General features: G+C 50.7%; 1 protein-coding gene across 1 annotated transcript in view; it reads left to right on the top strand.

The window, feature by feature from the left end:
- Positions 1–2,047: 2,047 nt before the first annotated feature.
- The window catches only part of LOC141510699 (uncharacterized), a 186,792-nt gene continuing 177,623 nt past the window's right edge, over positions 2,048–11,216 (top strand). Inside the window, 4 exon segments of the mRNA XM_074220270.1 lie at positions 2,048–2,254; positions 2,460–2,727; positions 3,387–3,529; positions 9,633–9,759. Of these exon segments, the coding sequence (XP_074076371.1) occupies positions 2,048–2,254; positions 2,460–2,727; positions 3,387–3,529; positions 9,633–9,759 (745 nt within the window).

The following is an 11,216-nucleotide window of genomic DNA, read 5'->3' as shown; positions in this document are numbered from 1 at the left end:
ATGTCTAATCCTGTAGAAAGGATGCAGAGGTTGCTTCCTGTGTTGAACCCAAAGAGCAAGATGGAGACCAGAATTGGATCAGTTTGGAGCTCTTTAATGTTCCAGGGACTGCCTGGGGATGAAGAGGCCCCAAATCAGACAGTCCCTGAGTGTTTAGGGGAGAGGGGTTTTTAGAGTGTTTGCGGGAGGTCCTGAGAGTAAGCAGGAGACAGAAGCAAAGGTAGCAGTTAGATATATTGTCTTGTCAGACTACTCCAAACATAAGTAAACATATGGCTTAGTATAGATAGGGGGCTGGACAGAGTAGGAAAAGGGTCAGGGTTTCTGTGTTATGTCTGAACATGTTTCCTGAGACAGAAGGAGTCACATATTCACGGGCTTCCCACAGGTTTGAAGGAGGGAAACTGTACTCTCTTATGGTTCCAGTCACATCTGGGGAAGGGGAGGCAGTCCTGGGAGGAAGCAGGAATTTGACAGATACAGCAAGATAATGAGGCTATCAAGGGGGCTGTGTGAATGAATCTGAGACACATTTATGGAATATCTGTGACCCCCAGAGGCAAGCATTTGGGTCCTGTCAGATTATTCTCAGACCCAAAGGTGCCTAGTCAAAGTTATATTTCTGAGGATGTTCTTGGAGTCCAGAAAGGTGTCAAGGCCCCCTTCTATACAGGGATTACACAGATCTTGATGTACTTCCCCTGCATTTGGGAGAGTCAGAATGATGTAGAAGGGAAGAGTTTTGGAGAAAGCCTGGCTCATGTGTAGACATTCTATATTGGCTCTGGTCCGGTAACCTAGTGATGATGAAGCTTTGGCTGGAGAGACCCGTCAGCTCTGTGTGTTCCCTCTTTGCTTCCATACTCTTGGAGGAGTCAATGACTCCCCCACGAGAGTTGAAGGGAGTGCAGCCTCTAATCATGTGAATTCAGAAGGTCTGGAAAGTGTCTCGGCATCCTGGTGTAGCCACTGGTTCCTTGGGTGTGGTTCTGCCTATGAGGAACCATTATTCAGACTTGGGAAAGCATGGGTGGAAAGAAAACAAAAATTTATTAAAAAGGTTACAAGACATTGGAAGGGAGGGAGGGAGAGAGAAGAGAGAGAAGAGAAGAGAAGAGAAGAGAAGAGAAGAGAAGAGAAGAGAAGAGAAGAGAAGAGAAGAGAAGAGAAGAGAAGAGAAGAGAAGAGGAGAGAACAGCCAAGTAATGTTGGCTGGACTATGGTCAGAGAAGACTGCTGCGGCCACAAGCCAGGGTCCAACCCAGGTTTTTATGGCTTGCCTCTCATCCAGTGGGCAAAAGGTAGATTCCCTTTCACTATAGTACCAGGAATTAGGGAGAGGGTAAAACCCAAGGAGCTCAGGATACACATTTTACACTAAACAATGAATCAAGGATACATTAAGAATTGGGAGGGGGGGGTGTCTCTCCAGGTGGCTCTTCAGATCACAATTGTTTCTGGTCCAATCCTCCAATCCTCCTTCTGTACCAACTCCAACCACATTCTTTCTGTGACTTTCCCAATTCTCTTCACCTCACCCCGGGTGACCAGGACAGTAAAGTATGCCCCGCCCCAGCTGGCCAAAGGGTGGGCCCCGATTCTCTGGGTGCTGTGCTGCAGAGGAATGGCCCTCCCCAACCTCCAGGCTGGCCCCCCTCCCCACAGGGTCCCCACTTTTCTCCTTCATTGGACAGTCAAGGCCAACCATTTCTGAGTGCCCTTCTGGGCCCCGGTTTGGTGATGGCTGAGACAAGGACATGTCCGGCACTTGGTCGGTCATAGGCATTTAGGAAGGGTTGCCCTGCTGGACCCTGAGCCGCTGGCGGGATACAAGGGGAGGCCATCCTGAGAGGGTCCTGGCCCTCAAGCAGCTCACAGTCCAAGGGAGGAAGAGAGGCCGGCACGAGGGTCGAGGGGATGGCCCCCTGAAGTGGGAGCGGGGAGTCATGCCTGGAAGTCCAAGCCCAGGGTGGAGGGGAGGCCCGAGAACTGGCAAGGAGGGGACCACCGAGACAGAGCAAAGGACGCGCGGTGGCAGCTGGGGGAGATGGGCAGCCCTGGAGGGGGCAGCGAGGGGGCAGCGTGGGATGGCCTTGACTGTCCAATGAAGGAGGAGACCGGGGACGGCGTGGGGGGCGGCCTGGAGGTTCGGGGGGCCACTCCTCTGCAGCATGGCACCCACAGACTCAGCGGGGCCCTTTGGTCCGCTGGGGGGCGGGACGTCCCCCATGTGGCCAGTGGGGAGCCGGGAACAGTCAGGGGAGCCCCGGGATCTCGTCCTCAGGGAAGTGGGAGCAGGCCGGGGGCCTGGAGTGAAGGGGGGGGGCTCCTTGGATGGGGGCGGGGCTGGATGCCCAGGGAGGGGGCAGTGGGCGAGGGGCCCCCTGGGGGGGGTCTCTGAAGCGGGGGGGGGGGGGGGGGGGGGAGGGGGATCTAACCCTCCTGCGGGCCCCCAGCAGAGGCCGCCGGGGACTGGGGGGCGGGGCCCGGAGGGGGCGGGGCCTCGCGGGATCGCCTTTCTCCGGGGCGTGTCCTCCCCGAGGCGGGTCGGGGCTCGAAACGACCCAGGATTGGCTGAGTCACCGGTAGCCACGCCCCCGAGGCCCTGGAGGCGGGTCCCGGGGGCGGGCCCCGGGGAAACCTCTGGGCGCAGGCGCACTGCGCTCCCGAAGCCCGGGGCTGCGCGCGCATCGGCCGGGGCCACCCGGGGGCTCGACCCGGGGGCCGGTACGTGCGGGGCGCCGCGTCCGGGCGGGGGAGGGGACGGGCCGGGGCGGAGGAGAGGCGGCGCGCGCGGCGGGGGGAGGGGCTCGCGCGGGGCGGGGGAGGGGCTCGCGCGGGGCGGGGGCGGGGCTCGCGCGGGGCGGGGGAGGGGCTCGCGCGGGGCGGGGGCGGGGCTCGCGCGGGGGCGGGGGGGCGGGGCTCGCGCGGGGCGGGGGAGGGGCTCGCGCGGGGCGGGGGGAGGGGCTCGCGCGGGGCGGGGGAGGGGCTCGCGCGGGGCGGGGGCGGGGCTCGCGCGGGGCGGGGGCGGGGCTCGTGCCAGCCTCAGCCCCCTCCTCTGGAAAATGGGGCCTTGGGCCCCGGCCCGGCCCCGGGCTGCCGACCCTCCCCGAACCTCAGTCTCTTCCGGACCGGGAGCCAGCCCGCCCTGCTTCCCCCTGACACTGGGCCCGGGGCCCCGCACTCTGCCCCCCCACCCCCTCCCCGGGCCTCACGCAGGGCTCGCTGGCCACCCCTGCCACCCCTGCCCTCCCTGCCCTCCCAGTTGGTATTTCAAGCTCTTCCGAGGACGGGCACGTAGCGCGGGGCCGGGGCACATAGTGGGTGCTTCCTACGGGCATGCTGGTGTGTCCGTGACCCCTGAAGCCCCCCTCCACTGCCCACAGTAGCTGGGACCCCGGGGCCGCCCACCCGAGGGAGACCCGAGGCCGGAGGTCCTGGAATTGCAGGGAGGAGAGGCGCCTCCTTCCCGGGCCGGGGAACCCTCCCGAGGACGGCTCAGCCCTGGTGGCCCAGATGCTCCAAGGAGGTAAGGAGGGCTTGGGAGTCCCAACCCTGCCACCTAGGAGACGGAGGAGAGGAGGGGGCAGTGCCCACCACTGTGCAGGCCTGGCCCCCACAGTTGTTGTCCTTCCCCAGCTCTGTCGTGTAGAGGGAGAGGAAGAGAACAGAGAGGAGGGGAGTAACCACTACTATAGGCCTGCCAGCCCCCCATGGCACTGTCCTCCCCAGCTCTGCCTGCTGAGGGCACAGCCCGAGCCCAGAAGGAGGAGGGGCAGGACGGAGCATTCACCTCTGCACCCCTGGCAGCCCCTTTCCAGGTAGGTTTCTGGCCCTGGTAACAGGACTCCTGAATCTAGTTTCCATTGCCATCCCTGGGACCCCTCCCTGGTCTCCACGGGTCAGAATGGCCACTCCTTGAGGGCAGCGACTTTCTCACTAGGGCCAGGTCCCACTGACTCCACTCTTCCCTCTGCCCTTTGCCCACAGCCTCACTGTTTCATCACTTCCTTGGGGGTCAAGGCCGGAGGGAGGGTTAGAGGGCCACCCCCAACCTTCTGGGAGCTAGGGTTCCCTTGGAGAGACAGGGCCCTGGCCCACGGGGATGGAGCCCATGGTGTAAGCATGGGTAGGACAGGTAGCCAAGGTTTGGGGGGGGGGTTTGTAGGGGCCCGGGAATGGCAATCCTGGTGGGGAGGATGAGGTGGGTGTTGACATTTTTTGGGCAGGGACTCAGTCTGGGAGCAGAGGGAAAGAAGTTCAGACCCAGTTTGTGGACAGCCTTGAAGGCCGGACTGAAGGCCTTGGCCACGGGCTTGTCCATGCTGGGGCCGTGTTGGCCCTTTTTTGCTGGCTGATGGTGGGAGTCCCAGGCAAGAATCAGGGTCACCTAGCCATGGGGAGTGTGTTTTCAACTCTCAGGTTTCTGGGCAAGCCTCCACCCATAACCTCCCATCACCTGCTGCTTTCTGACTGGGCATTATCTGACTTTCCCCCCGGGGGTTTCCTGGAAGCCCTTCCCTCAGCTCAGTCTTCCACTCCCCTCAGGGCTGCCCTGAGTCTCCTCTTTCTACCTCTCACTCCTTCCCAAGTATCTCTCCCTGCTGTGGCTGATCCCTTTATCCTCATGCCTTCCCATCATGACTGACCCTCCCCTCACCCCCTTCCCTCTTCTCTAGAAGGCTGTCTGCCTCATCTCCCTCCATTCTCTTATTTGTCTTCAGTCTCTCTGTTTTTAGGCTCCTTCCCCCCAGTCTATGCATGAGCCCTCACTGGACTACCATGACTCCTGGCTGGAATTCTGGATTTTTTGTAGACCAGACCCCTTGAAAAGTTCATGTCCTCTCAGCCTTTTGCCCAAAGTGCCTTCTCCAGAATTTCCAAGGCTCCTCCTGTTTCTGACCCCATCAGGTCCCTCCTGGCAGCCTAGGGCTGCCTTTTCCCTTAGGATCTCACTTGTTCTCTTTTGGGAGATGCAGGGGTCCAGCCTCTGCAGGGTCCTTGGAACCTGACAGGAGGGATAGAGTCGGTGAAATGAGTTGAGTCAACAAGTGGGTAAAGGCAGGAGCAGGTTGACTGACTCAGCTGCTTGGATTTATTTTTTAGTCTCAGAATCATGTATGTTTCAAGCAAGCAAGCTGAGATCATTTCCTTGGTTACAAAAGTATATAATTTTCATCATCAATCACATAGTTCATATAGTTACAAGTTTTAATCATGTGATTACAAGTTTAAGTAATAATCATATAGTTAATTGATTTCTTATCCTTACTTAGACCATGATGACCTTAACCTGTCTGTTACCTTATTTATTACTACATTGTATAATTGTTAATTCATTTAAAATTGTTAATTAAGCAATTATTTTAATGGAAAGTTTTTTATATTTCTTGTAAGTAATATTTTTAGATACACTCCCTTAACAATCTATAGTGAGGGTCTTTATGCTTGTCCACCCATCCATTAACTCTTACAATAACCAATTTTTCTTTCAGGCCTTTGTTGGTAGAAGCCACAGTTTCTGTGATTTTTTTTTTTATTCTTTCCCATGAAACTAAGGCTGCTGGAGTTCACATATTGGTCACCTGTACTAACTATTTTCTCACCATCTTTTTCATATATTCCTGTGTATGGTAAGGGGGGCAAAACTATTAATTTCCCTGGAATTCTATCTGACCCATCTTGTATCTGTTTTCCTTGTATATATTCTGACATCTCAGCATTCCCAGTGTTGGGTTTTCCAGAGATTTCATAATGTTGAAGCCTTTTGTATGCCTCAGGGAGAGGCAATCCTGTTAAATTTGGACAGTTTACAATCTGTTTTATTTAAGGAATTTTTCTGAAATCCTTCCTTTATAGTCATTCCACTATTAGGATGAGTAAGTTTTGCAATCAATAAATAATAGACCTATAAATATTGGTTTGCATAAAATCCCTATATATATATTGAAGAAGCAAATGTTGTTCCATCAGGCAGTGTGACTGCCTTGAGTCTTCTTGCTGCGACTGTATCAAACAGCTTAGAGACCCTGGCTCCCAACAGGGAGAGACTCAGGCCTGTTGCCTGACCTCTGGTCCCTTGTTGGCAGCAGCTTTTCAGACCTTGCAAACTACATGTCCAGGAGACAGTTTTCTAACCTATGGTAGAGTAGCTCCCTGGAAAGGACCCTGCCAAGGGAAGTTTACTAGTCCATGGTACTCACAACTTCTCCATTTATTGTAACCGATGGTTCCACATATGGGTGGTGTGGTGGTGGCCAATGGAGCACCTGGGTGTTCTTGGTAGTGATGGTTAGGTCAAAATGAGCAGAAACAACACAGAATCAATCCATACGTTGCATCTCAGCTTCAGAGGCTGCACTGAGGCACAATCATCTACAAACAGAAGACCATGCACCAACACTCCCTCCAATGTAGTCTTGACTTGGAGCCTTTTCAAATTGAAGACTTTACCTTAACTGACCTTGATGCTGTGTTCATTCTTGTGGGAGGTGTAACATGATTGAAAACATGCTAAAAAGCTATAAACCTTGTTTCTTTCCATTGGTGACTGGGAAATCTCAAGAACCTAGGCCTGTATGCTGTCATAAAATTGGTGTACGAAACTTATGGACTTTTTCAGGCAATCACATTTTGACATAGTTTTCCACAAGTCCCCATGACTGGTCATATTGACATATTGACATATAGACCTATCATTAGTGTTGCTGGATCTAATGGTATTCACTTTGGACATAGTTCCCAATTGCTCTTCAGAATGTTGACCATTTATTAATTGGGGAATGACATAGTCTGACTCAGTTGTAGAGAACTGAGACCTTTATCAGATTCTTGCTATAAAATTTGTTCCCCCCAGTTTTCTGCTTATCTTTTTAATTTTGGTTGTTTTGATTCACTTTACATTTCGTAATATTCTGTAAATCTTGTTGGTCCTAATTTCTTCCCTTATCTGTAGATCTGACATAGCATGCTTCCTTAATTTGCTTGTGGTATCATCCTTTATGTGTAAATCATTTACCCATTTTGACCTTATCTTGGTATACCGTGTTCATCTATATCTAGTTTCTGTCATGTCATTTTCAATTTTCCTAGCAGTTGTCAACTAATGTTCAACATGTCCAAAACAAAACTCATTTTTTTTCTCCCTAAACCTTTCCCCTTTCCTATCACTATTGAGGGCAACACCATCCTCCTGGTTCCTCAAGCTCCCAACCTAGAAGTTGTCTTGGTCTAAACTCCTTACCTCCCTTATCCAATATGGTGCCAAGACCTGTTGATTTCACCTCTGCAGCCTCTCTCTCCTCTCTCTCTCCTCTCTCTCTCTCTCTCTCTCTCTCTCTTCTCTTCTCTTCTCTTCTCTTCTCTTCTCTTCTCTTCTCTTCTCTTCTCTTCTCTTCTCTCTCTCTCTCTCTCTCTCTCTCTCCTCTCTCTCTCCTTCTCTCTCCAGTCATCTACATCTTTTCCTCTCTGCATGTGTCACTCTCATGCTAACAACACATGCAGAAAGAAAATGTCTTTGTCTGTCTGTCTGTCTGTCTGTCTGTCTGTCTCTGGTTATCTACCTCCATCTTTTTCTCTCTGCATGTGTCACTAATGTTAACAACACACGGAGACATAAAATCTCTCTCTGTCTCTCTGTCTCTCCATGTCTCTGTCTGTGACTGTCTTTCTCTGTCTCTATCTCTCTCAATATCAATAAATCTCATTTCCTGCTGTTCATTTCTCTCTCTCTCTCTCTCTCTCTCTCTCTCTCTCTCTCTCTCTCATTTTGGGTTTTTGCAAGGAAATGAGATTAAATGACTTGCCCAAGGTCACACAGGTAATTATTAAGTATCTGAGGCTGGATTTGAACTCAGGCCTTCCTGGCTCCATGGCCCATGCTCTATCCACTTCATCACCTAGATTGCTTCTTTTTTTGTCTCTCTTTTTTTTTTTTTTTTGCAAGGCAAATGGGGTTAAGTGGCTTGCCCAGGGCCACACAGCTAGGTAATTATTAAGTGTCTGAGACCAGATTTGAACCCAGGTACTCCTGACCCCAGGGCCGGTGCTTTATCTACTGCGCCACCTAGCTGCCCCTTGTGTCTCCTTTTTAAAAAATATATTTTTCATACTACATGAAAAGTTAGTAGTTCTGAAAAATCATTTTTAGTAAATTCCACATTTTTCCTCTTCTTCCCTCCCCTTCCCCTTGACAGTGAGTAATTCAATAGAGATTATACATGCATAACTATGTTAAAGATATTTCTATGTTAATTATGTTGTGAATGAAGAATCAGAACAAAAAGGAAGAAAAATTACGAGAGGGAAAAATATCAAACAAAACAAATTTTAAAAACTGAAAATAGTATGCTTTGGTCTGCATTTAGGCTCCATGGCTTTTTCTTTGGATGTGGATGGCATTTTCCATCTCAAGATCTTTAGAATTGTCTTTGATCATTTATACTGCTGAAAACATCAAGTCCATCATAGTTGATCATCATGCTATGTTGCTCTTTATGTGTTCAATGTTCTCCAGGTTCTGATTACTTCACTTAGTATCAGTTCATGGAAGTTTTTCCAGGCTTTTCTGAATCTGTCCACTCATGATTTTTTATAGAACAATAGTACTCCATAAAACTCTCAGTACCATAACTTGCTCAACCATTCCTCAATTGATGGGCATCTCCTACATTTCCAATTCTTTGCCATTACAAAAAGAGCTGTTGTAAATATTTTTGTATATATGGGGGTTTTTTACCCTTTTTTTTGTGATCCCTTTGGTATATAGATCTAGTATAGTAGTGGCATTACTGGATCAGAGGGTATGCACAGTTTTATTGCCCTTTGGGAGAAGTTCCAAATTGCTCTCCAGAAAGTTCACAGCTCCACCAGCAAACCTCTGTGCATCTCTGGTCCATTTCACCTCCCCCATCTCTGGTCCATTTCACTCTGCTGCATCTCTGATCAATGTCACCCTGCAGCATCTCTTTTGCAGTCACTTCCACTGCACCTTTCCAGTGCTCCCCCTTCTTCCCTCTTACACTGCCCCTGATCCTGGTGCGGGCCCCTATCTCCTCACATCTGTCATGTTTCAAGAGCTGCTGGGGTTGTCTCCCTGCTTTAGGTCTTTCCCTCCTTCCAGTCCATTCTCCATCTAGCCATGAGTAATATTACTATCTACTTCTTGCCCACTGAGCTCCAGGGACTACCTTTCCTTCTTAGAATTTAAGTTTGCTCAGCCTGATTCCTTCCTGCCTTTCCAGTCTTCATACATGTTCCTTCCCTCTCTTCATGCCAAGATCCAGTTTCATTTGCTTTTCTGCTGTTTCTCACGTGACTTTTCATTTCTCATCTCAACTTTACCTTGGCTATCTCATATCTGTTATGCTTTGTCTCCACCTGTGGAGTTCCTTTGCTTTCTTCAAGAATCAGGTCAGATCTCAGTTTCTTGAAAAGGCCTTTCCCAGACCCCTCCACTGGGGTCTTAATTTAGCCTTAATTTAGCATTTAGCATATCCAGTTGGGCTAGAACCTTGCATGTCTTCACATTTTCCAAAAGAAGAAATGGGGACCCTGTACTTGTGTACAAAAAACCTCTTACTGTCATCTTTGTCTTTTATACTCTCTCAACAGGCATGTTTTTGGTGTTTCAGGAACCTGTGACCTTCAGGGACGTAGCCGTGGACTTCACCCCCGAGGAGTGGGGGCAGCTGGGTCCCTCTCAAAGGCAGCTATACCAGGACGTGATGCTGGAGACCTATCAGAATCTGGTCTCCCTGGGTAAGGCAACTTTCCCTCTGCTCCCTGTCCCATAATTGCTTCCTGGCTGGGATTCCTACGGGGGCTTAGTTTGTATCCTTGTTCACCTTTACCAAGGTAGTTTTTCCATAAATGGCTGTTTGTGTGGGTAGATTTAGTGCCATCATTTTATGTACATATGTAAGTATGTATAAATGCATACATGTCTTGAGAAGTAGGTTGGGTGTATTTGGACACACACACACACACACACACACACACACACACACACACACGCACATTAACTCAGGACTCAGGACTCAAAGACTCCAGATATGGACAGGTTCAGCCTCCTCATTTTACAGTGGAGGGAACTGGAGAGGCCTGGACAGACTTGCTCAGCTCTTGTATTGCAGAGTTCCAGATCCAGGTCCACAGGACTTTGCTTATGATCCCCCATCCTAAGGAGGGTGGGATTGCAGAGGAATCTTGAAGCTGGAAGTAACTTGGTCCTGGTATCTTTAACCCAGGCTTCATTGGACCAGCTGGCCTCCAGGGCCCCTTCCAGATTAGTCCTTGGAGGTGAACAGGAGTGTCCCCAAGACCCTTGGAGGTTGCTCCATGACTGGAGCAAGGATCCCATTCTCTCCCCGAAACTCCCAGGGGTAGAAGTATCCAGAGGCTCCACTCTGAGGTTATTCACACAACCCTGGGGCCTCCTCACAACTCATCTTCAGCCAGAAGGCCCGAATTGGAGGGACAGCTCCAGACTGTTGTGATCTGGTGGTAGTTGCGATTTTTTCTGAGTCTGAGAGGTGGGAATGGTGGAGATGTCAGCCAGTGCCTTAGTGGGAGTGTAGATGTGGATTTGGGCAGAGAGGAAGCCTGTGACTGAGGGTTTGGAGCCCCTTGGGAAGGAGGGCTGAGAGGGCAGGCAGTGCAGGCAACCAGACTGGAAGCCTCAGGGTTCTGATGGCAGAAAGTTTGGGAGGGTTTCCAGGCACTGAGGAGGGGAGGAGGTCTTGGAAGACCGGCACCAGGAGGGGGGGTTGGGGGAATAGGCTGCTGTGGCCCTATGGGATGTGCCCCTGAGGGTGCAGTTGCCTGACTTTGGATGCACAGGTAAGGTCAGCATTCAGGTCTTGACCTCGGAGAATTGCAAAGATCTTGTGTGTGTGAAGGGATGCACAGGCATATCCTCATATGTTTGCATATATGTGCTTATACACATCTAAATGGCACAAGCGTACCTGTGAGCAAATTCACACACACAGACTGTCCTGCAGATGCATGACTTTGCAGACACTGCACATGTGTTTGCTTGCTGTGGACCTGTAATCTGCATGTGGACATGTAATCTTCATGTGCACAGATGCCCAGTGTTCACATATATGCATACATGAGCATAGAGCATGCATATACATGAAAGTTCATGCCTGTAGGTGGTGTTAGGGTGCACAAAAGTGAATGTGCATATAGTGCACAAATGCTCCCATGCA

This window comes from Macrotis lagotis, chromosome 1, assembly GCF_037893015.1.
Source record: "Macrotis lagotis isolate mMagLag1 chromosome 1, bilby.v1.9.chrom.fasta, whole genome shotgun sequence".
In the NCBI taxonomy this organism is placed as follows: domain Eukaryota; kingdom Metazoa; phylum Chordata; class Mammalia; order Peramelemorphia; family Peramelidae; genus Macrotis; species Macrotis lagotis.
This window is presented reverse-complemented; position numbering and strand designations above follow the sequence as displayed.